Raw genomic sequence first — 27111 nt, 5'->3', positions numbered from 1 at the left:
GCTTATGATTATTAAACTCATCAACATCTACTTTACATCTCACCTTGTACGCTGTTTAGCTTCGTTGTCTATGGATGTTGTCCTTGTGTATTTATGTGTCATGGTACAGTTAGATCATTCAGGATTCAGTTTTAGTGCAATGGTATTTTAGACCATAAATGATTTGTAATACACTTTATTTAATCCTTTTATATGAAGTAGTAAGCTTTTTTAGTCTGTAGCGAAAGAACTCGCTAACCACTGCACTGAGCTGATAGTGAAACTTCTTATAGGTCCAGGGAAGGGTTTTAACTTATTTTCTTTTTCTTTTTAAAACTCAAATTAAAAATTTTTTGCCTTTCACCTTAAGTGCCACTAGATGCATCAAGGGGCGTAGCTGTCTACATATAATGCAAAATAGAATGAGGTTAGTCAGACTGTCCATTTTAATATCTAGCTAACCGATGGACTATCTTAGATCTGGTTAAAAGTGAATATTAATACTGAATTTTCATTGAATTTTAAATTCGTCCGTAGGTATGATAGACAACCCCCCCCCCCTCCATCCTCTTCCCCACCTAAATTTACCGTTCATTTTTTTTATAAATTAATTAAGAGGGTCAAAGCCGTTAAAATTCAGGCAAAAATAAAATTTTTCTAGTTTAAAAGGATGATTTGCAGAAAAATATTGAAAAATGAAGATTGATAATAAAATTGCCTTTGTCTAGATTACCTTGATTACGATCACAAGAACATAAATTTACGTAATAATATTTTTGAAGGTTTCAGATATATATTTTTAAAAGGGTAATAACGATATTTGTCTACTTAATTTGAGACTTACAGACCCAAATTACATATATGATTCGAATTTAAACAACGACGATTACTTTTAATAGAAGCGAAGCTCTTTGAAATTATAAACAAAATATATGTATAATTCACTATTTGAGAGAGTTAGAACAAGAGGAAAGAGAAAGAAAAATTTAACAAACCCTTTAGCAGGGTCAATAAACACTATTTTTCCAACACCGAATTAGGCTCGTAATTTCCCGTTTAACACACATTTAAAGGGTATAGTAATAACAATTGGGCAACCCTAGCAATTCAAACAGGTCACATAAGGACAGCCAGACACGAATACTTATAGAGTAGCTTTGTTTTTGTAAAGAATTCACCTGTTTCATAAATACTTTATTAGCTGAAATAAGTCCAATGAACTGTTATTTTTGCAACATTGTTTTGGTATATTACCTTTCCTTGCATTACAAAGGGTATAAGGGATAAAATAACATAATTTCTAGTATGTCTTCGAAACCGATTAATATCCGCTGGATATGAATTCTTTCTCTCAGCCATACTGAAAAATCATGTATAGCATTATATTACAGGCAATTTTCAACTGATATTAAAATAAAAAATTATAAGATTAAAACTAGTCTTAATAGTCCAGATGGGCCCAAGGAAATATCAGATGAAAGCTGTTTATGATGATATTATTGATTATTTTTATCATTAATTGAATAGAGTCTGGGGAGTTTAAGGGGGAGGGATAATGGTATTTCTACCACAACCCCCTCTATAAATGAATATGGGGTTGCCTGATTGCCTATGGGCCCCTAACATTTTTGAAATATCATAGATTTCACCTACCTCAGAAAATGTGGGTCTTAATCCCACTAAAAAAAGCTTTGACGTCCTTGAATAGAATATCTTTTTTAAAGCTTCAACTTTGTTTTAGCTTTTTATTACTAATATCATGACATGGCAACTGTAATTTAATCTTTTTTTTTTAAATTACCCCTTCATGCCTTGTCCCTGGCCTTGCCTTGCTTTTTGCCCTGTCACATTGAATTACCTAAACTTTTCATCAAAACAATAACATTAAACAAACAAATGAACAATGTTTAAATTTTTCATAAAAATGGAAAAAGTTTAGTTGATGATTTCATTATTTAGAATTCCTCCTTTTCTACGAGCTCAGATTCCCTCGCTCTGTCTCTATAAGTATTCTTATCTAAAAGTAATACGATATTTGTATGTCTGTGTGACCAAAGGATCTCGCTAAACACTGGACTGATATAGTTCTCCTTTACCGTGAAGCTTCTCCTAGGTCCGGGAAAGGTTTATATCAATTTTGGGAAAGGGTATCTTCCCCTCCAAAGAGAAAAAAATTATAATTTTAAATCCAGCAATTAAGGTTCGAAACCTGGCGAAAACTTTTAATGTTCGGTTATTTTCTGTTACTTGTATGCCTGATTGTGATTTTCTGTAAAGATTTGTCTTGGTTTCAGGGAATTTAAAGAATAAAGTATTATTTTGGTGTTCAAGTTTCCTAAAATTCCTAGTCTTTACATTATATTGACAATTTGGCATCTTACACAGTTAGGGAGTTGAATCCATTTTTATAGAAGCAGAAACATAATCTATGATTATGGTTTGGACCCTCTAAAACTTTAATCTATCCTTCCACTTTCCCCTCTCTTGGTGAAGATATCTTCAACACCGATACGATTTTTGAAATGTAAGATTCCACTTTTGCCTCTCTTGGTAAAGATATCTTCAACGCCGATACGATTTTTGAAATGTAAGATTCCACTTTCAATAGAGGCGAAACTGGAATCATGGTTTACATTTTTAATATCTATGTTTCTGTAATCTTCCATTACTTTTTTAACATCGACATAATAGAAATGTACCATACTATTTTAAAATTATGTCAATTGTGAAAAAAGCATAGATTTTATATATGATTTAAACATTGTTGTATATTCTTAACTAAATAAATAAAACATACAAAGAGCGTATATAAAAGATATTTTGTTTATATTAAAAAAAATACTTTAAAAAGGGTATCAAGTGAGTATTCAAAATTATTTTAAGAAAGTCGTTAATGAATTAATTCAATTGTATATATTTGTAATTTTTTTGTTCAATTTATTTCATCTTAATATTTCCCTAGTAATCTCTCACTGTGTAAGTAAGCACTAAGAGGTTAATTGCTTCTTTAATTGTGAATTTTTGTGGTAAATTACTGATCAATTACTGAACAATTTGGTCTGATTTGTGAGTTAAAAGTGGATGGAGTAAATAAATCCTTAGACATTTATAGTAAAAGTTGCTTGTATCAGTTAAAGTGAAGAAAAAGAAGGAGGAGTAATAATTAATCCTTTCCTTCCTGTAAGCAGTTTCTGACGAAAATTGAAGATTTGGCTGATATAATCCAAATAAGCAAAAATTATCATCAATTGCTTATACCAAATTTAACATAAAAAGGCATGATTTGGTATATAAGCCAAATAAGCAATAATTTTCATTGATTGCTTATAAGTAATTTTTTTTTTTTAAGTATAATTTTGTATATATATAAGTCAAATAATTTTCATTGATTACTTAGTAGGGGTGTCATGCTTAGTGGTAGCACACTGAGCTACAGTGGTGAGAGTTCAAGTTCAATTCTCCATATGTTGACTCTAATTTCTCATTCCCAACATTAATCATGCATCATCCCCTGGTTGTGTAAGAAGGGGATTATTGAGTAAGTTTGGATACCCAATAGTCACTTACTAAAAATCAGTACTACCCTTAACCCAAGCTCCTCTTTGGAGAGGGTCATTCATTACGGTGACTTAATTTGGGACATCTGCCATACTCAGCAAGGGTAAGGTAATAATGAGTAGATCTCATGAGATAGCAAGTCAAGTCATAATGTGCTTGAACATGGAGCTTGATAGTCCTATTTCTATGGAAAAGTGTCTCAGCCTACTCCAGATCAAAGCCATACAAAACTATGGCTAATCAATCATTCAATCAAATTGATTACTTTTAAGTATTTTATCATAATATAGCATGATTTGGTATATGAGCCAAATAAGCAATAATTTTTATTGATTGATTATGAGTATTTTTTTGTAAAATTACCATGATTTGGATAATAGCAAAAATTTTGGTTGATTGCTTGAAAATAATTTATCAACAAATGGCATGATTTGGTATATAAGCCTAATAAACAAAAACTTTCATTCATTTCTTATAAACAATTAATCAAAAATTTATATTTAATTTTTTTTGTTCAAAATGAAAGAGCTAAATTTTCTTGCATTAGGGTGAGGGCAGGCTAAACCGGTAATTTTTTCAGTTTTTTAAAGAAAAAAAAAGGGAAAATATTTATATTTTCTAATAAAACCAAGACCATTAGACAGCTTACGGAAAAGACTATCAGGTTATCCTAGGACTTTAAGAAGTTTGATATAATTGGACTCAAAGTCGTTACCGATTAATACCCCACATGGGGGGCTAATCCAATAAGTTTTTTTCAACCTAAAAAAAATCAATGAAAAACGGCCAAACAGCCAATCAAACATAATTAATCTTAATTAGGTTAGGTTAGAGGGATTATCCACAAAAGTTTTCATAAGGATTGGACTATCCCTTCTATGTCAAAAATCATTTTTTTAAAGACATGAAATTTAATTTTTTTGCAAAAATTTTCTTTAAACAAAAATTTAAATTTTTTCATAAAAAAACACTGTCCTACTCACTTTTTTTTTGGCCTAATTCTTAAAAAACCCATATTGAATTTTGGAAAACCTGAAAATTGACCTTAAAAATCAAATTTAAATTTTTTTTCAAAATTACCTGAAAATGCTCCGCCACCAACTCTGGTCATTTTTGAAAAAAATATTAACTCTATTTTAAAGCTCTCAACTGATTTGGAAAGTATGGACAGTTCTTAGTTAAAAAGGTTTTTACGGATTAGTTCTAGGTCTTACCTATTTTTGTGTAGGTCAATCTTTAACACCTACTGAAAAATTTTCAAAAAAAAAAAAATTTTGTCCAACTTTGAGACCCTAAAAGTACCCTTAAAATTAAACTCACAAAATTTTTATTAATTTTATAACAAACAAATTTGCTTCTATGTTTTTTCTGTCATTCAAAAGGAACATGGAGATAAAGGTCATTTTATGAAAGTAGGTCAATAATTACTGGATTAACTCCTTACTGGTCTATGCCCCCCCTCACCCTTACTTGGTTAGTAAGATCCCTCAGTGCACACACACTGACATTTACGCCACACAAGTGGACACACTGTTACTTATATATAATTATGAAACTCATCATGCAATTTTAACTTGCTTTTCCTAAATATTTTGCTTTAAATTAAAATCCTTCGCTACCTTATATTGTAGACTATAGTGGTTGTGCCCCTAGCATCATGAAGCTCCATTTTTAAATGGGTAGGGGGCACTTTTCTCCTAACAGTTTTTCCAAACTTTTTCCTTAACTGATTTTGAAATCTCATATCTTTTTATATTTTTACTATTTTGCTTTTTGTCAAACTTTTTATCAACTTTTTGTACTAGACTTTTACAACATTTCTACACAATCCTTTCTTTCCTTTAATATACATTAACAGCCTTGTGAGTTATTTTTGTAGTTCAAATGGTGGGCCTGGGTTGGGTAGTTACATGTTTATGATAGAGTCAAATGCACATTTGTTTGCATTAATCATTTCAGATCTGTCTACTATTCTACTTGGTTAGCAAGAAGTCGGTCAACTCGTTGGTTGACAAACGTTCATATCCTGCCTTACTCATTTAAAGTATAAAAAAATTTACCATCAAAATGGACAATGCAGCGTTCAAATAGGACCAAGAGACATTTAGAATCCATTGAGAACGAAATCCTAGCTGCTCCTACTTGGCAGATATTTAATTTCAAAGATTTGAGGTGAAAACACCAAATTCAACGAATATAGAAGGCAATTCTACTTTGAATACAGGAAGATAAGATGTGTTTCTGTAAATTGTGCTCAGTATACTTTTAGATACTTTTGTAACGCAAATAAAATCTTATTAATGTAAAATCAATGCAGCAGTTGTGATTTGACTTGATTTTGGTTAACTTGTCTTTGTGTTTTATTTGTTTTCTTTTTGATCTTAAACATTAAGGTATAGAATTCTTTACTTATTAAGAATAGAGAAAATTTAGAGACACCATCTCTAAATCAGCCAATAGAATAACTGCAGAAGAACAATCTGGCTAAGTTATTGGTAGAAATATGTAAAAAGTTTGACAGGAAAGAGATAAAATTTGCATTTCTTAAGACAAAGATAGCTTTTTAGAAATCATATGGTTGAAAAATTCCTTTGCTGTATTACTGGAATGATTCATAAATAACTAAAAATAAACAAAAGTGTTTATCTACTAGAATTTCTCTTTTGAGTTGATGGATTATAGGACCAGTTAGACCAAATCGATATCCTGTTTCAATTGTGCTAATATATGACTCTACAGGTTATCTGATTCTTGATTGTAGGATAAATATTTCTATAATTTTCTATATATTTCTAATAAACTGCTAAGTAACAAAATTGTAATTAATCTGTTTCTATTAAAATTTTTGAATTAAATTCATTAATAAATGGAATATTAAAGGAACCCTGCAAGAAATACCTCTCTTTAACTGCTGAAAACCTGCCATAAGTAGACCCAATAAAAAAAATTTGAAGCCTCCAGCTTCAAAAACAAAATTAATAGCTTATCTTTGTCAACAACTTAGACTGCCAGTAACTGATAACATTTTTACAATAAAAACACCCTCTTTTATAGTCAAAATGTCTTTTAAAAAATTAAGTTTAAATTGTGTTTGAAAGCGTAAAATCATAGCAGAAAAAAATGAAACTAATGTAAGTAATACAGATGCTCAGCTTTGATTGGTTGTTTAGCGGACTTAGTATGGACTCAGACTTCTGATTGGCTAGAAATCCTAAAGGCTAGCATTCTCAGGCTACATTACTCTCAATACAATGCAAATAAAACTGAATTTTTTTATATGATTTTGACTATAAAGAAAGGTGTTTATATTATCAGTTACTTGCATCCTAAGTTTCTGCCAAAAATAAGCTTATAATTTTCTGGGCGACGTATTTTAATAATGAAAATTTTATTATTAGTAATGAAAAACTATCAAAATTTTCATTGTACTAAAAATATGATTTTGAAATGTCTATAACTTTTTTGATTTTGAAGCTGGAGGCTTCAATTTTTTTGTATTGGGTCTACTTGTGGCAGTCTTTCAGCAGTTAAAGCGGTTTATTTCTTGCATGGTTCCTTAAAGGGTATTAATTTGCCTTTGCTACAAGTAACTTTTTCTTTTTTAAAAATCTCTTCTATATTAAACTACTGTAAAGCTTTCCACTTAAAAACAAAAACAGTGTGGGAATATGAATCTTAATATATGGAGGTATAGATTCTTCTAAGTGTGTTCTACTATACTTTCACAAGACTTCAACTGGGATTATTATCCTGAAGCTGGTATGTTTGATGGCAATACGCCCCAACCTACAGCATCTTTCAGTTCGTGTTCCAGATATGGTTGAATCAAACAGCAACTTTTGATTTATATTTGATCTAAGTAAGTAAAATTTTTTTGGATAGTGTCTGAATACAAAGCAATTTGATTGTTTCAGTACTTCAGACACCCAGAAGTTCATTTCCCTGTCCTCAATGTTTGGTACCCCAAACTCACTAAAGATCTCAATCATGTAAGCATTGCCACAGCAGAGCAAAAGCAAGTCTTTTAGTTAAAGACCCCTATTCTAACATAGTTTTTTTTTCAAACGGTTTATGGTACAACTTTAAAGTTAAAGCTTTCTTTAATAAACATGAATTTCTAGGAGATACAGAAATTCATTCAGTAATAAATCTGAGGTTTAAGTCAATTTGGCCAGCAATTTTTCTTTATTGATGGTAACTTGGATAATGTATACACAGATTGACCCTTGAAAAAGTATTTTTTAGCATCTGCAGCCCTTATTTCTCAATGAATTATTAAAAAATGTATATATCTGTGTTCTCAGTACATTTCCACACAAGCATATATAAAAATTTTAATTTTACCTCCATTAACACTGGAGATTATTAGAGCTAAAGTTTTGAAAAAGTGAATGAGAAAAAGAATTTTTTTTTGTTTCTCATAATTTTTGGAGGGTTATATTATGTTTTTCTGGCAATTGAATAATGATACACACAGGAAAACAAGTTAACTAATTATTTCTTTTATATTCTACCAAAAAATATCAATTTTTAATGGCAAAAAATACTACTGAATGAATTGATTATTTGCAAATTTTAGGTTATTTATTTACCCTTATTTATGAAAAGGATTAATTATGACAGTTGCTCCTCCCCCTTTTCTGACATCTCAATCATTTAATAGGGGGTTAATTATGTTTTTTAGACTAAAAAATCATTATGTTTTAATTTTTTTTTCTTTATAACTTTTTTGTTATTAAAGTTAGGATTATGAAACAAAAACAATTTTCTTGCTATATTCATAAAGATTTATTTGGTTTTTTAATCTAGCACAATTTTGCCTAATAAGTAAGTTTTTCAAAATATCATTAAACTAAAAAGACTCAAAAAATATGTGTAAAAAAATACTTTTTACTCAAAACCTAAATTTTTTATTTCACTCTTGTATAAAGTTTCTGCTAGTAACAAAAATAAAAGGACTTCTACCTTAATTTTGCTAAAAAAGTTGTTTCATGTTAAAAGTTACTTTTTCCTCAGTCACTTTTTCAAAACTTTAGCTCTAAAAATCTCCGGTGTTAATGGAGGTAAAAAAAATATTTTTATATCTTCTTATGTGGAAATCTATAGAGAACAAGGATATATACTTTTTTTAATAATTCAATGAGAAATAAGGGCTGCAGTTGCTAAAAAATACTTTTTCGAGGGTCATACTGTATGTAATCATGCAATTTTACTAAAAGCTAGATGAACTTTTGGGTCTGTCAAAAGTTCTTATTTTTTTTCAAGCTAGCTATGCAAAATCTTCTACATGGATTCTATCCTATACTTTTTCTTCTTTGAAGCAAACAATGAAAATTATTGCTTATTTGACTTGCTATATACCAAATCATGCTATTTTTTGATAACTTATTTATAAGCATTCAATCAAGATTACTGCTTATTTGGCTAATTAACAAAATCATGCTTTTTTTTTGGATAAATTACTTATAAAGGTAGAACGATGTCTATTTGTCTGTCCATCTGTCTCTTAAGATCTAGGTAACCACTGAACTGATTGGATTCTACTCTTCAGGGTATATACCTATTGGTCCTGTGGTGGTTTTAAGCTATTTTCTTGGGGGGTGGGACACCCTCAACCCCCCAAAAAATGAAAATTCCCCCCTCTCCAAAATAAAAAATAATTTCTTGGGAACACATTAGACAATGAGCAGCTCCAGTAGTACTTTATTTTTTTATTATCTCTTGGGGAAAAGTCCCTAGGGGCTAGGGGCGAAGCCGCTATTTACATATAAGCAATCAATGAAAATTATTATTTATTTGGCTTATATAACAAATTATGCTATTTTTGATAAATTACTTACAGGTAATCAATTTTCAAAATTGATAAAAAAAATTCCTAAGAGGATAATGCCGTTTCCTTTTATATGCACTGATACCAAAAAGTCAACAAAAAAATACTTATTTTTACTTTTCTCTCAGAAATAATAATTAGCCCAAAAAGTAAAATAAAATCACGCATGGTATATTTATCTTTTCTTAGGCAAAGATTATTTTAAATGTGCATTTATTTTAAACCAATGAAAATTCAAACTGAAGTACAAAATAGAATCCAGAAATTTTGCCTATCTATTTTGGCTTTCATTGTAGGTGGATTGAATTTATGTAAAGGTAATTCTTATCTCAGGATTCTTTAAAACTGTAAAAGTAGATTTGAATATATTTCATATAGCTTAATAAATTAGATTCAAAGGCCTTATAGATTCAATTAACTTTGGGATAATGGTAAAGGACACTGAAATATAAATTATCCTTGCCAAACTATTTCATTTTTATGTAAAAAGGTATGATAACCAATCTGCCATTGTCCTATCACTCTCAGATAAAGTTTAACTTTGGCCTATGTTATATGTTATAACACATACTTAAGACTTAAAACTTTATGTAATGAAAAGCTTTCACTTAAGCAAAGCTAACAAATAAAATTATGAAACATATCAGGGATCTAAAGAGATAAGACAATGGCCGATAAATTAATGCACATCCATAATGATGACGCACTAAATAACCCCTTATGTAGATTAAAATTAGTGGTTCAAACGTTTATAAACACAATGTAATCAACCAATCAAAGCCAACGAATAAGAAAACGTTATTGTAAAACTTTGTGTACTATTGTAATAAGCAGTCAATTGTCTCCTCGCTCTCTGGAGTAAGAAAGAATAAAATGTGATGGTAATCTACAATTCACTTTTCTGCCTGTCCGTCATTCTGTCCATGATTTTTTATGATTTTCCAGTATGGCTACGAAACCAATTATTATCCGCTGGATCAGACCCGTCTAATCCATACCTGAAACCATGTATTGTATTGTATTATAGACATTTTTCTACAAATTGTAAAGTAAAAAGTTGTAATATGATCACCAGTTTTGTTAGACTGGGCCTTCGCCCCTTCGGGACTAACAAAACTGGAAAAACAGATGCAATAAACAACTAATCTTGGCTGTTTAGTTTTGACAATGCCAGTTTTCATCAACCAATTAAGATTTTAAAAAAGTAAACAAATTTATAAATCCAACAAATGTTTATAAAACTTTGGGTACTACTGAAATTTAAACCCTCCCTTATTTTGCTGAGAGTGGACATATTAAAAAGACATAGTTATAGAAACCTGCAAACCATAAGAGTGATTTTTTTAGACATACAGAATTCTACCAACCCTTTTTGTATAAAACGTTGCTTAGAAGCATTAACATTTTGTATGTATCTTATCAATTTATATTGTTATAACTCTTAATATAAAAATGTTTTAAATGGACGTTCAGGACTTTCTGATAACGATTACAGGGTGCTACTGTCCTTCTCATTCTGTCTTCTCATGTTATTATAGACAGAATTTATTTAATTTTTTGTCCATTTTTCCCTCCCTGTAGACAACTTTTATTGTACCCAGGGAGGTAGGGAACATTGGACTGAAATTACCTTCTTAGGTGGTCCAAAACCTCTAGGTACTTTAATTCAAGTTTATTGCCACCAGGGATCTAAAGGGATAAGACAATAGACGATAAGTGGATGTACATTCCAAAAAATACCCCTACTGTAATTTGCCATCAGTGGTTGAAACGTTTCGACACTATACTAAATAAACTAACCAATCAAAATTCAGTAAAAGTCCCCAAAGATGTTAAGCAAACAAAAATGAAAACGTTATTATAAAACTTTGGGAACTAGCAGAGAGAGAGGTGGACAATGGACTGTTTATTATACTAGTCCCCAAAGTTTTATGATAACGTTTTCTTATTAGCTGGCTTAACAACTTTGGGGACTTTTATTGGATTTTGAATTGTTAGGTTATTAAGTACTAGCGGCTTTGCCCCTAGCCTCTAGGGGCTTGGCTGATGAGGTAATTTTTAAAAAAATAAAAAAAAATAATAATAAACAAAAAAATTCTGGTGCTGCGCTCATAATTTATGGGCAACACCAGAATTTTTTTTTGGGGGGGGGGGGAATTTTTATTTTTTGGGGGGTTGAGATTGTCCCACCCCCCAAGAAAATAGCTTAAAACCACAACAGGACCAAAAGGTATATACCCTGAAGAGTAGAATCCAATCGGTTCAGTTGTTACCAAGATCTTAAGGGACAGACGGATCGACGCCAACGGACAGACAGACAGACAGACATCGTTCTACTTTGTATTATAGATAGTAGTGGTTAAACCAACCAATCAAAATTCAGTAAAAGTTCCTAAAGTTGTTAAGCCAACGAATAAGAAAATTTATGTTTTGAGATTTCTAATAAAAAATTTACTTTAAGATAAACATTTTCTGAAAAAAATTGTTCTAGATTCAAAAATAAGGAAATTACATCCATTTAACCTTTTAATTAACCTTAAAAAATAAAGTTGTTAAATGAAAGGGTGAAGTAAGCGAAAAATGACTTTATCTCACTTAAAGTCGGAAATTTATTATTTAACAGGGAACATGCACAATTTTTTTTGCCATCTAACTCTTATAGGAGCCGAGATGATATGTGGGGGGGGGGCATTGAACGACTAAGGTCTGGAAATGGGCCTGATTGCTAAGTGTTAGCAACCTTTATTTTTAGGTCCTTTTTTTCTTAAAAACTTCAAACTAATAAAAATTTATAAAAAAAACTATCTAATATGTACCATTTCTACTATGTCGATTTAAATATACTATATGTTATCTTGAATGTATCATTACAGTTTTGTCTCTATTGAAAGTAGAATGATACATTACTATTATGTCGATATAAATAAGGAAATCAATGTTTATGAATACGCTGATATGTTAACATGAATGTATGATTTCAGTTTCGCCTCTATTGAAAGTGGAATCTTACATTTCAAAAATCGTATCGGCGTTGAAGATATCTTCACCAAGAGAGGGGAAAGTGGAAGGGTAGATTACAGTTTTAGAGGGTCCAAACCATAATCATAGATTATGTTTCTGCTTCTATAAAAATGGATTCAACTCCCTAACTGTTACATCTTACGTGATATTGATGGAAGAACTAGTAAATTTTAGCAAAAACTAAGTTGTAAATTTGACGTTGTCAGATGTCATAAAATCAAATTAAGATATTTTAACAAGTTTAGTAGCGGATCTACCCTACAATTTTAGATTTTAAATTCAAAGTCTGTTAAGAATGCTGTGTAAAGTTTTTTTCGGAGGCTTTTGTAGATATATGTAAGAATTTTTTTTATGGTTTTACCCATCCAAAAAGCATCTATTTTTTACTGTTATAAGGGAGAAAAAATGATGTTTAGTCGGCATCTGTATAAGATAATTTTCTATTTCTTACTCATCTCGTATAATTCACGATATTTTTCTTGCTTCAAAAGCTATGTATATATAGATGTTGCCATTCTTGTTTTTTTTTATATTTTAAATGAACATATATTTTATTTTTACATTTTACAATAATACATGAATAAATAATAATTCTATGTAACTGTTATTTTATACTTATATCCCATATGATAATTAAGAAGTAAGTTGTGTGCATGTCCACAATGATCTCGTAAACGAATGGGCTGATTGTTCCATAGTTTTCTAGGAAGTTTAGTATTGCTTAAGGGCGGGTTTTAGGCTATTTTGCGGAAAGTAGTTTGTGCCGTTCATTTCGATTCCTCAAGGAAATACCCCAAAGAAATAAAGTTATCCATCCCCCTCCAAAATATTCTCCAATCCCTCTGGGGGCGAAGCCTCTAGTACTGTAAGTGTCATTAAATCTAATTTAAAACAAGGATGATAATAATTCAAAACATCTTAGTTTAGTTTCCAACAGATAGTTGAACTTTCTAAGTAGATTATATTTTTTTAAACATAATTTCTGATATGTTAAATGAATAATTTCATTTACAGTATTATTTTTTATGAAGCAGATATATTTCTATTGACGATAAAATGATCTTTTTTTCATGCTTCAATCAAAAATATATAAAAAATCATGTATGATCAGCATCCATTGTTGTGAAAGGCCTGACTAATAATATAGAAAAGCGTCGCTATAATAAAATAATTGTGTAAAATACTTGTAACATGAAAGCCTGCATGCAAAGAAAAAATAAGTTCATTGTACGCTTTACTAGACTCTATGACCCAATTTTTCAGGTTAAGGTATTTCTGGTATTCGAACTTATATATCAAAAGTTTGCATGATATATTACTTTACATATTTTTACATTAAAACCATACGAAGTTAATTTTTTCTTCAATTTTTTTCAGTTTTATTTGTGTCTTAAGATTAAACTTTAAAATTGTAGAACAAATGTAAAGTTTTTGTAAAGATTGATATGTGGTTTTCAGTTCTTAGGTTAATTAGTAAAAGAACCAATTGATGTTTTTGTCAGGTCTCTGAAGCCGCAACCGTCATTCTTTCTTTCTTTATTTCGCAGCAACAGCCATCTAATTAAAATTAATAAGCCTCATTTTCCCCAATAAGCAACAGCAGCGAAGCTGCAAACAGCTGCTAATTATGATTGTTACTGTCCTTCCTAATTTGTTTATCTTTTACCAGAATGGCTTCAAAACTGGATTAGAACCGGTTCTCATCCATATTTAATACTCATATATAGCATCGTATTATAGACAATTTTCCGATTATTAAAATAAAAATCACAATATTAAAACCAGTTTTGTTAGCCCATGCCTTCAGCCCCTCATGCATAACAAAACTGGTTTAAATCTTTTAATTTTTCATTTTCATATTTGCGGAAAGATGTCTAAAATACGAAGCAATAAATAATTATTTTAGGTTTTTTGCTGCATCAAGTTATAGATTTAATTGCAGACACCAAGGTAAAATTTTAGTAACAAAATAATTCTTTTTAAGACAAGACAGTTGTTGCACTTTACATAAATCTTTAATATCAAAGATACTCAATAATTCACTAAGGTCGTTCGTAGGTATATCATTTCATTAGTTTATAACGCTAAGGAAGAAATGTGATTTTCTAAGCTGTCATTAGGAATGGCTTTTGTTTTTTTCTTGTGAAGATACCCCTCACCAAAGATCTACAAGCATGCAACTTACTTGGTCCGTCGGTCTGTCGGTCATGCTATAAAGCCATTTTTTATATAAAGGTTTCGCGAATTAGTTTATTATAGACATATGCTCTATAACTCACTTTGTCCGTTTATCCATCAATGGATTTTTTGTGCTTCGATACTTATGGAAGTTGTCATCCTTGTTATAAGATTAGTCTTGATAATTTAAATTGTGTTAAAAATATCAAAATCACAGACTTTGCTTCTATAACATTTAGCGATACGAATTATGAGATTCTAGTTGATGATCTGAGGTGGCTTGCCCAATTTTGGACAATTTTAAACTTAGTAATATTTATTATTTTGTCCCTTTGTATTGAAAGAGTTGTAGATAAATAATTGAAAGAGCTCTGTTATGATTCCAATTCAATGTTTAATTTCCGAGAATAATAAAATTGCACTGAGACAAAGCTAAGCTCTTGGGAAAAAGGATTAAGAAAATTAATATACATATTTTTTTTGTTCTTTATTTTCAAAATGCAAATTAATCCTCTAATGATATCGTGAATGGGAGGGTTTGTAATTACCTACGCCTTTGATTTTTTTGAGGGGGGGGGGAGGGGTAATATATTCTTAATTAACACACTCGTTCTAGAAGTTAGTGAGACCTTATGAGGATTTCAGAAACATTATCCTGCCTTTTTGATGAGGATATATTTTAAAAATAATCAAATCCTTATATCAGGAAGAAATTTTTTTTGCCTGTTCTATAATGGTATATGTAAAAATGTACCAAACATTGAGAGTGGTTTAAAAGTTCAAACAACTTGGTTGTCCTTTTTACTTATCTCTTTATTTCTACTTGAGTTTGATTGCTTTATTAGTGCAAAATATTTACTAGACTTACACAAATAATAATTCAATTTTATTAAGAAAATGGAAAAGGGCAAAATATAGATATTAGGCGAGTTCAAATATCAATATCAAATTCATTCAATATCTATTAAATTTTTTTTGCTTATTTATTATTTAATTTTCATTGGCGTATCTGATATATAAGTCTTGTCTGTCATTACAAGTCACATTCATTTTTGCTACAAACCCAATTATGAGAAAGGAGGGTCTTAGAAATTGGAAAACGGACAAGAATAAAGGAAAAGTAAAGTATAGTGTAGCTTCAAAAGATATAATTCAATGAACTATGCATTTCTTATACCTTGATTAATTACCTTCTGGTTGCACGATCCTTGTCTGAAAGTCCTAACTTTGCAAGGCATTGCGCTTGTTTTGGGCATTCCCCCATATATTTATTTTTATGTCGTGTATCAGACATTAAAGCAGTAGGTTCAGCTTTTAATACCTTTAGTTATGACGAAGTTTGGGTTGAGATTCGAACCCATCACGATGCGCTACATATTGCGTGTATACCTATTTACTTTTATTGTTTAAAAGGCTAGGTATGCTTCACATGGACGCAATTGTTCTCTATTGTGATCTAGCCCTGAAAAATCTAAATTTGCAATATAAAGTTTTTATTTTGCAATTCAGTGGAAGGTGGCGAAAAGTTTGCTGGAGTATGGCAAAGAGGATTATGGTCTGGCATGGCTTTGGATAACTGGATACTCTCTGCCTTTTCTTCTAGGTAGGATTGAATCCTTATTGCAAGGAGGTGGATGTTTCATTTTTTAACTTTATTTGGCCGTTGATTTAATATAAAACAATGTGCATTTTTTATCAAACAGCAGCGGAACTCTTAAGATCTCTATTTCCCGCCGTTATTTCTTTTGGCAAATATCCTAATAGCACTATAAACTAGGTCACAGCATATTTTTATGCTGAATTATCTCAAAAAGTTGCTTGTCCGTCTACCCTTTTTGCTTAAAATTGCAGCTTTTAAATCAAAAATCTAATTGTACTTTTATTTCTTTGAACCAATCATGATAAAGAAAATGGCATTTTTTTACTATTCTAATTTCGAAAATATTATATTTGTTCATTTCTTAGGCAAATCAACAATGTATATTAACAAAAAGAAAATTAAATAATTTTATAACAAGCTCTAATTTTGCAAAATATTAAGAAAAAAAGCAGTTATGAAATTTATTTATTTGTTTTTTGTAAATGTCACTACTTATGCATGTTTTTTGCAATTTTATTTTGCAATAAATATTACAATTTCAATGATATTTTCTTTTAAATCATTATCTACATACAGATACCACATTTGTATTCAGTAAGTACCTGCCTGGTGGTGTATTTCCGTCCAAGTGCCGCTGGTTCTGGTATGCCTGAACTTATTGGATTCATGAATGGTACAATGATGAGGTGAATTTTTCTTACCTTATTTTGTTATGTTTCATCTTTTTTTTTGGATTTTCTCATTCTTCGCCGTTCCCCCTACTATCCTTTCTTTCTATCTTATTTAGAGTTATCATACCCTTTTTTAAGGCATTAGTAAATAATTTTCAGTTGTCTATTGCATTAACCTACAAAAGAAGTAGGGTGTATATGTGTCTGTCTACATGATATTTTTCGTATCTTCGCATTTGTCTTCAGATTTAAATTTTTTACCTTGTAAGTTTTAGAAGATAATTTCTAGACGTTCTATGGGTTTTTTATGTCTGTATACGAAAGAAAAGTAATCCTTTTTTCATTTAAAAAAAGTTTAAATTTGTATTAATCTAATCTTGTTCATAGTTCAATATATTTTTTGACTGTAATTTAATTCGTATTTCTAGGCACATCTTTAATCTGAAAACCTTTGTGGTAAAGTTTGTATCCTGTGGTCTGGCTGTAGGGGCTGGTATGCCTGTAGGTAATGCTTTCAATCTGCTTCTTTATTTTACATTTGTTTATTTCAAGTATCGGCAGTTGGTTTGAACGACTTACAAGCTGCAATTCAAAAATCAACGTTTTATAACCTAAATATCTATGTTAATAAATAAAGTAGCAAGGATGTCTATATGTTCGTTAAGATTTCACAGACTTCTGAACTGATGTTTTTAACACAGTTCACTTATCAAATGTCTTTACACAGTCTTTAGATGGTTCTAGAATATTTCCTGCCTTTCCTTTCCCCTTTCGAATAGGGAGTCCCAAGATGCTAGGGGTAGAGTTGTTAGTTCAATATTAACTTATGATAAGGTCATGAGAGTCCTCTGATCCATATTGTTAGTATGATAGGAGCAGGGGTATCTCAGTTTCAAAGCAATTATTTGATATCTCTATTTGTAGGTCCTGTTGGTCCTATGATCTATATTGGAAGTGATAGGAGCAGGAGTTTCTTAGTTTCAAATTTCAAAACAATTATTCTATGTACTGTTCCAATTCATATTATTTATAGGTCCTGAGGGTCCTATGATCCACATTGGAAGTATGATTGGAGCAGGAGTTTCTCAGTTTCAAAGCAAGACTCTTGGCATAAATGTTCCATTATTTACCAGATTCAGGTAAAAATTTATGTGATTTATACTCAGTAGTACTGAAATAATATCAAGGTTAAGGAGTACAATGACTAATAACCACTATAACTGCTTCTACAAGTTGAAATAATATTTAGTTTTAAATATCCCTATGTTTTGTACATAGACAAAGTATTTACTGTACAAAATCAGAACATGAATTTACCTCAAAAATAAAAACTTTACTGTTCTTATGATTGATTCTAATTTAGATATCTTTCTCTTTAACGTTTAATTTCAATGGAAAAATACATTTTTTTTAGAAATTCTGAGGACCGAAGAAACTTTATTTCAGCAGGCGCAGCCGCAGGTATTTGTATCGTTTATATTGGATGAACAATCAATGTAATTTGGTCCCCAACAAACTATTATATAAGGTAAAATAAAATTCAGAAATGTATTTATGAAAAGCTTTAAAAGAAAGATGTGAATTGAATTAATCTTTATTTCTTACTTTTTAAAAAAGATTCTGGAATGTTATCCTTTGTTTTCAGGTATTGCATCAGCTTTTGGAGCACCTGTGGGTGGCCTCCTGTTTGCCATGGAGGAGGTTTCCAGCTTCTGGAACATGAAACTCTCCTGGCAGGTTTTCTTTTGCAGGTAAGCATTTTGTTTGGTGCTTTCCCTCCAATGTGCCTATCGAGCACTTTATCCCACCCACTTATTTTATAGATTATAAGGGGTGGGGGTATTTTTTTCTCTGCCCAAGCCCTTTAGGGCGCTCTGGTTTCACACTGCAGAGCTACCCAGTATCCAATATAACCTAACCTATCCTAATCCAAAGAAATATGAGTAAAAACCTGAACTCAACTAGGCACTTTGACAAAAAAGAGACTTTTTTGTTTAGTTAAAACTCATTAATGAGAAAAGATATATGAAGTAGAAAAGTTTTCTAAGGAAGTTTTCTAATAAAAGTAAAATAATTTTTTTTCAGTATGACAAGTGCTTTTACAACGGATCTGTTTAACTCTGCCTTTTCTGGATTTAGATACACTGGAGGTAATTATCTTTGATCTTTCATGAATTTTAACTTTTCATTGTTTATAATCATACTTGATTGCTTAAGAACAGCTTTATCAGAAATAAAACAATAGGCTTACATCCCTAATGTTGATAAACAATATCACCGACATCTTAGATCAAAGTTATTAGATGAAAAGTTTTGTACACACTAGTTTTAAAGCAAGCAATTAAATTTAATAGAAGTAACCATTTTTTAGCCAACAAATAATATAATGTGGTTATAAGACTTTTGTTACCATTTTATTTTATGATACAGTGTCCCATCCCTCCCCGATATTCTCTACCTAAAATATATTCTATAGGTTTTGGTCAGTTTTCAACAAAGAAATATATTCTGTTCGTGATAGAGGATGGAATAGACATGAACCTGCTGGCCCTCATCCCCAGCATTATCCTCGGGGTGGTCGGGGGTATCATGGGCTCTCTCTTCATCTTTACCAACCTCAGGTTGGCTAAGCTCAGGCGCAGGCTCCAGATCATGGTTACCGATATCAAGTAAGTGGATATAAATCGATTTTACTTTATAAATTTCACTTAGCAAGAAATAGTACGGGGTTTACAATAGTCTTAGAAGGGTTTTTGGCTTTAACAGATATAGAAGAAAGGTTTATACAAAACACAAGTAATTATTTCCAAAATTAGACCAGCAGAATGAAGTTATTTTGCTTTTTTCTTATAGACAAATTAAATCTTGGTCTTCAAAATTAGATAATGTTTTCTAAATCTATGTATTACTTGGCCTTTAAAAAAAACTTTATTTAAACCCTTAAGAACATTTAGAAATCGGTGACGGGTTCTTTTAAACAAAATATTATTTTTTACTTTTATCTCTAGGATTTTGCGAATCTTACGAGTACTGGAGCCAACAATAGTGTTGTTACTAGTGTGCCTGTTTTCTATCTTTATACCAGCAGCTTTCAACTGTACCAAAATGGAGTGCAAACTGGATCAAAATTCACTGGTATTTACATTTTTTGTGGTAGAACTCTATCAAAAACTGTTGTTTTTTCGTATATACCGACTATATGACTTTGATAAAAAATTATCATAATATATATCTGTAGTTTAATGACATTACAACTACATACTTAATGTTGACATAAGACAATGACAAAATTTTTGACAAGGAAAAGCTACTTTTAATGTCTTTCTTTTCTTTTGGTTGTTAAGTTAGTCAGTATACTACCATATGCATTGGATATAGAAAATTCGTGGATATTAACATGGAAATTTTGTATTGGTTAGTTCGTCCATCCAGTAGAAAAGGGTGGCGTAAAAAGGGTGGAGGGGAGGGGTAGTCGTTATTTTAACCAGATAAAAGTTTCACTGAGTTAAAGTTCATGCTAATCTGTTGTAAGATACAATTTATAATAGATCCATAGAATTGCTAATATGCTACAAATAATAACAAATCCATAAATTGCTTATATCCTACATATGTCTTACTGTTCTATGGCTTCTATCATTAACTAAACTTAGAGGCTTCATATATATGTTAGCAAGTAATATTTATTCATCGCATCGTATCATAAACGCTTTTTGCGGATATTAAAATGAAAAAATTATAAGATTAAAAGTTAAAACCAGTTTCGTTAGCCCCGAGGAACAAAGGACCAGCCTAACAAAACTGGTATTAATTGCATGATTTTTATTTAATATTTGTAGAAAATTGTCTGTAATCCGATGCTATACATATTTTTTAGTATTTCTGAGAACCGGTTCCAATCCACCGGATACTAATCGGTTTCGAAGTCGTAATGGAAAATAATTTAAATTTCCGTTACTAATGAACCTAATATTCCTTGTTTTGAGGATAATTCTGGAGAACGTGTGTGTAACCCCTACCAGACAGAATATGACACCAATGTTGTTATACCTAAACCTAACGTGGAGCATTATACCTGTCCATGGAATAGTGTAAGTTTTTTTCTCGTATTCATTCGAATCCGGTGGATAGGAACCGGTTCTCATCCATACGAAAAAAACTATGTCTAGCATCGTATTATATCCAGATTTCTACAAATATAAAAATGTACAATCATAAGATTAAAACCAGTTTTTTTAGCCCATGCCTTCGGCACCTCGGAGCTAAAATAACTGGTTTTAATCATATAATTGTACATTCTATATACGCGGAAAGCCGATTATAATACGATGCGAGAAATAACTATTCTAGTGATGCATCTAGAAACAGCGTATAGTGTCCAAAAAATGAGGTCATACAATACAAATGACCAATAATAGGCCAGTATACATTGTAATTGACCAATGGTAAATTGTATACTGGCCTATCGTTGGTAATTTGTATTGTATTGGACACTTTACGCTGTTTCGTGCAACTATTCTCTTTTATCAACTTATTCACGTCTATGCATTAGATCTTTTCATGAAAATACCCTTTTTCGAATTTCAATCTTCTGCTAACCTAAAAAGTTACTTTAGGGGCCTAGAAATATATGTACAAAATTTCAGCTCTCTATCTCTACTGGCGACCTAGCGCCAGGCATGTAAAATATCAACAGATAACGGTAGCACGGCGGTTTTAACAATATCTCAGTAATGTGCAGGTTTTCAGCTCTTCTGCAAATTTCAATTTAAACACATAAGGCCAAAGATATTATATCCAAAAAATCTTTTGTCAAAGTCTACTCTAGACCTAGCGCCAGTCAGTTTTCTAAAATCATGCATTTTATACCTGTGAAAAATGAAATCGCCAGCGCTAGGTGTAGAGTAGACTTTGACAAAAGATTTTTGGGATATCATATCTTAGGCCTTATGTGTTTAAGTTGAAATATGCAGAACACCTAAATTCACCTTCCAAGCCATTCTCTAAGCATTTTAATTTTTTTTTTTGAAATAACGGGATTTCAAAACTACCTTTTGAAAAGGCATAAAAAATATCTTTTTTTGTCCCTTTTTTCACTGTATATAGTTACAACTTATTAAGATATTATTCTCAGTTAAAAAAAAATTGGCGCTTCCAGCACCAAAACCGGCAATAACAGGCAATTAAACTTCTGAACCCCTACTTAACCCCCTGACAGACCCCCCCTCTATCTCGGCTCCTGTTACAGATAGAGTAAAACTTTTTTCTGGTTGTTCATAAGTATTTTTAGAGAATTACTTTTTCTAGTCATAGCGGTCAGACCGCTACTTATCCAATTTTTAGCAGCCAGCCGCTAAATATTAAAACAGCTGTAGAGCGGCCAATTTTAAAGCTAAGAAAACCAAATTTTATGACAAACTATTATTTTTTATGATAAAAAAATACCTTTTTGGACCATCGCCAAAAAACAACAAATAACGGAAACCGCTAATTTTGGCAGTAAAACGGCAGTTGGCGGCGCTAAATAATATTTTTATCTGTTTATGGTTACAACTTATTAAGATATTATACTCAGTTAAAAAAAAATTGGCGCTTCCAGCACCCAAACCGGCAAAAACAGGCAGTTAAACTTCTGTATCCCTACTTAACCCCATAACAGACCCCCCTCTATTTCGGCTCCTGTTACAGATAGAGACGTAAAACTTTTTTCTGTTGGTTCATGTGTATTTTTAGAGAAAATTACTTTTTCTAGTCATAGCAGTCAGACTGCTCCTTATCGGCTTTTTAGCTGCCAGCCGCTAAATATTAAAAAAGCTGTAGAGCGGCCAATTTTAAAGCTAGGAAAAGCAAATTTTATGACGATCAATTATTTTTTATAACAAAAAAATGCTTTTTCTGACCATCGCCAAAAAATGACAAATAACGGAAACTGCCAATTTCGGCGGTAAAACGGCAGTTGGTGGCGCTAGTTTTATCTGTTTATGATCACAATAAAGACTACATACAAAAATTGGCTGGTCTAGAGCTGTTTTAGAATTCCGCTACTGGCAGCTTAAAAATGGCAAAACTACAGGTAGGAAATAAAAAATCAGTTAAAAATCAGTCAAGGATACTAGCACATAAGAATCTAACTTCGTTTTCTTTCCATGATCCAGAATTTTCTATGAACAGTTAAATTTTGAAAATACATCTTGCATTTGAAAAGGAAAATAAGAAAGATAATATGTAATAGGATGGAAAAGATCATATTGATGTTTTTAATAATTATGGAGATGCGACATCCAAATTTCAAAATTCTTTGAACGTACGAACAAGACTCTTAAAGAAATGCTTCGCATCTAGTCCACTTACTTATATTCTCTATAAATTTAACACCATATAAAACTTTGATCTAAATAATGATTGACAAGCCCAGGGATAAGGGATGGGAAACATAGGAAAATATTATTTCAGGCCTATTTCAAGCCTAGGCCTAATAAACCAGTTTTGGGATGACGCAGTGGTTCGTGTTAAACGCTAATAAAAAAGCTGTGTGTGTGTGTGTAGATAAAGTATAGAATCAAATTCAGGTAGCTAGTTTAAAGTAAAAAACATAACTTTTTAAAAACCTATATATTAATGGCTTTTGTTAAAATGAAGTTTTTTCTCTCCCAAAATTTTTTATCTTTTACTTTGGTAATTTGAACTGTCAGAAAGCTATCGTTGGGTTTCCCTCAGACAGATTTTAGTTTGTATTATTAGCATTTTTATTAATGAGTAAAAATTTTATTTGAAAATTTCATTGCTAATTAAAATTCAAAATAAATAAATAAATATGCACTTGGGTAACATTCTATCAAGTTCTTTGGATACTATAATGTAATGATATATCTGTACTGTGTTGTATTGTACAAAAATTAGGGTTAAGGTGTTGTATCAATTCCGTACTAAATTTTTAAAATTCAAAATACAACATCTAATTTATAAACTACCAAATGAAAATTCGTAGCCACCTTCTTTCCAAAAAAATAATCCCGTTATTTTTGTTTTTTCTATATGGCCCTTTTATAATGTTTAACTCTAAGCAGATTTAATAATTAAACTAATGTGATCTAACACCATTTATATTTATTTTTTCGCAGCAGACGAAATCATTATTTTTTCTAGAATTGTCTGCTTCTAAAATTTCTGCCATCTGTGATTTGGGCTTGTTTTGTATCAACCAATCACCAATTGGCGGCGCAGAACACTATTGGTTTAGAGCAGCAGCCAATATGAGCCGTCCGCCAGTAGGGTCTTTAAATTAGGCAAATGGTAAAAGTTGCATGATCCCTTTCAAAACCAGGCCGAGACCTAATTTATGGCCAGGTTTCTTATCCCTTATCCCTGGACAAGCCATAGTAATTATCGCGCGCACCTCAGGCACAAGACACAATTACTCTGGTCAGCCCTTAGGCACTTTTTATGTATTTTTATGCATTTATTAGTCTATTCTTACCAATATAATACCATATATGGGTAATACTAGCCTAATCATGGTAATCTGCATGTGATTGAATATTGTTATATGCTTATATAAAACATCATATCTATTGTTAAAGGGACTGTGAACGTAAATTTTTCTCATCTCAATATCAAATCTTAACATTATCTCATTCATAATATCTCACAGATAGAGCAAAACGCGCTTTTGTTTGCTTAAAAAACGGCTTTTTCCGACGATTTTTATAAGGTACGGGGAAAGGAAGAAATTTTCCGTATTATATAAAATGTACATTAAATCGCTTTTTTCTCCCATTATAGCTAAAATTAAACTTTTTCACATAGTTCTAGATTTTTCCTAACAGTTAAGCTGACTTTTAACATAATCCTTGCTTTAATCCAATGTATAGTTACTTAGAAATTGATAAAATAAGCAATATTTTTTTATTGAAAACCAAATACAATAACAAAGCCAGAAACAGGTTTTTTATTAGTATCCAATTAACTTTAAATGGCCCATCTCTCGCCCACCTTTAATTACAAATTTGTAAATAATAAAGACGCAATATTTCTTTATAAACAGTCTGATAAAAGTGTAAACTAATTCTCCAAAGTGGGTTATTTATTGTTCAACACAATAAAAAAAGATATTATTATTTTATATAACCTATGAGATTCAACCCTTTGTAGACAGTGAGGTATTTTTTTGTCAATAATACGAATTTAAAATATGTCTTTATTACCTAATTACTACGTTATAAAAAAACGAATTGGCAATTTTATAGCATAAAATAAATCCTTAACAGTAAGTAAATTGTTTCAACTATATATGACAAGTTAAATATCCCTACAAACATTATAAGAAACAAAAACGTTCAGATTTTCCCTGTTTTTTCCTTTTTCCCTCTCAAAATACCATAAAATCAAGGCATTATTTCTGGATATTTTTGTGAATAGGACATTTTTTGTTGATCAGTGTAGTGAAATGTGCTTAGTAAATGTTAAGATTTGATAATCAGATGAGAAATTTTTACGTTCACACTCCCTTTAAAGTAATCATGTAACCATTATGTAATACTAAGTATACCTATAGCCATAGCTTCATTTACGTCACAAGTTTAACATACAAACACTTTATTAAACAGACAAGGACTTAGATCCTGGTAAATAGTTGTTGTTATAACTTGCACCTCTTAAAATATCTCAGTTATTCATTGACTCTCAAACTATCAAGTTCTCCTGGCTTAAAGGTAATGATCTTAGTTAATTTAGCATGCATTGTAGTTTAAATTTAGGTCCCTTAGTACTTAGCATGAATTGTGCCTAGGTCTTATGTTAGAGATCTAACACTATGCACAATTGAATGCTTTGGACTTAGGGCACTTTTCTGTCCTACACTACTTATGTTTATTATCTCCTATCCTGTAAATATTTCATACTTAACTGATTCACTTGTAATGTAAATACACTTTATAAAACAATCTTCCTTCTTAAGTGCTTAATATACTTATATGATATAGATCGAACATCCTAACCAGCCATTTATTCTTAGCTTAAAGCAATATAATACTTCGTGGGTATTTGTTGAACTACCACGGGTTCAACCAAATTCGTATTATACTTGTGGGAATAAAAGGAAAAGCATTCTACACTGATGAGCCGATGATGAGAATGTCTATGTGTATTGCAGTAAAAGTAGGATTTAAGTAGTACTCATAGAAGAGCGATCTCCATGCCATAATATTGGACAAGAGCCCCATTAGCACTACCAATTAGATTTTTATATTTTGATTTTGTTGTTAACCCTTTGTAGACAAATTGATAATATTTCTAAATGTTAATTTTTTTTAATTGTCTGCGTCTGGCATCTGACTAAAATAAAAATCTATTACATTAGTTTAAACAATTAACTCTCTTGACCCTTTCCAGACCTTAATCTTTTCCATCCTATTACATATTATCTTTCTTATTTTCCTTTTCAAATGCAAGATGTATTTTCAAAATTTAACTGTTCATAGAAAATTCTGGATAATGGAAAGAAAACGAAGTTAGATTCTTATGTGCTAGTATCCTTGACTGATTTTTAACTGATTTTTTATTTCCTACCTGTAGTTTTGCCGTTTTTAAGCTGCCAGTAGCGGAATTCTAAAACAGCTCTAGACCAGCCAATTTTTGTGTGTAGTCTTTTATTGTGATCATAAACAGATAAAAATATTAATTGGCGCCACCAACTGCCGTTTTACCGCCAAAATTGTCCTTGTCTGTTTAATAAAGTGTTTGTATGTTAAACTTGTGACGTAAATGAAGCTATGGCTATAGGTATACTTAGTATTACATAATGGTTACATGATTACTTTAACAATAGATATGATGTTTTATATAAGCATATAACAATATTCAATCACATACAGATTACCATGACTAGGCTAGTAATACCCATATATGGTATTATATTGGTAAGAATAGACTAATAAATGCATAAAAATACATAAAAAGTGTCTAAGGGCTGACCAGAGTAATTGTGTCTTGTGCCTGAGGTGCGCGCGATAATTACTATGGCTTGTCAATCATTATTTAGATCAAAGTTTTATATGGTGTTAAATTTATAGAGAATATAAGTAAGTGGACTAGATGCGAAGCATTTCTTTAAGAGTCTTGTTCGTACGTTCAAAGAATTTTGAAATTTGGATGTCGCATCTCCATAATTATTAAAAACATCAATATGATCTTTTCCATCCTATTACATATTATCTTTCTTATTTTCCTTTTCAAATGCAAGATGTATTTTCAAAATTTAACTGTTCATAGAAAAT

At 30.9% G+C, this 27111-nt stretch overlaps 2 protein-coding genes across 2 annotated transcripts in view; both read left to right on the top strand.

The window, feature by feature from the left end:
• Ack-like (activated Cdc42 kinase-like) overlaps positions 1-27111 on the top strand; it is a 178206-nt gene that overhangs the window by 28845 nt on the left and 122250 nt on the right. The gene's annotated exons all lie outside the window — the stretch shown is intronic.
• The window catches only part of LOC145330780 (chloride channel protein C-like), a 43174-nt gene that overhangs the window by 8183 nt on the left and 7880 nt on the right, over positions 1-27111 (top strand). Inside the window, exons 7-17 of the mRNA XM_080175449.1 lie at positions 14295-14338; positions 16076-16169; positions 16762-16852; positions 17266-17342; positions 17871-17976; positions 18252-18298; positions 18483-18588; positions 18923-18987; positions 19314-19506; positions 19846-19972; positions 20824-20928. Coding sequence (XP_080031575.1) covers positions 14295-14338; positions 16076-16169; positions 16762-16852; positions 17266-17342; positions 17871-17976; positions 18252-18298; positions 18483-18588; positions 18923-18987; positions 19314-19506; positions 19846-19972; positions 20824-20928 — 1055 coding nt within the window. The remainder of the gene's footprint in view (positions 1-14294; positions 14339-16075; positions 16170-16761; positions 16853-17265; positions 17343-17870; positions 17977-18251; positions 18299-18482; positions 18589-18922; positions 18988-19313; positions 19507-19845; positions 19973-20823; positions 20929-27111) is intronic.

This window comes from Acartia tonsa, chromosome 1 (genome assembly GCF_053477335.1).
Source record: "Acartia tonsa isolate MP-2025a chromosome 1, ASM5347733v1, whole genome shotgun sequence".
In the NCBI taxonomy this organism is placed as follows: Eukaryota; Metazoa; Arthropoda; class Copepoda; order Calanoida; family Acartiidae; genus Acartia; species Acartia tonsa.
The sequence above is the reverse complement of the archived record's forward strand: the minus strand, read 5'-3'. Positions and strand labels throughout refer to the sequence as shown.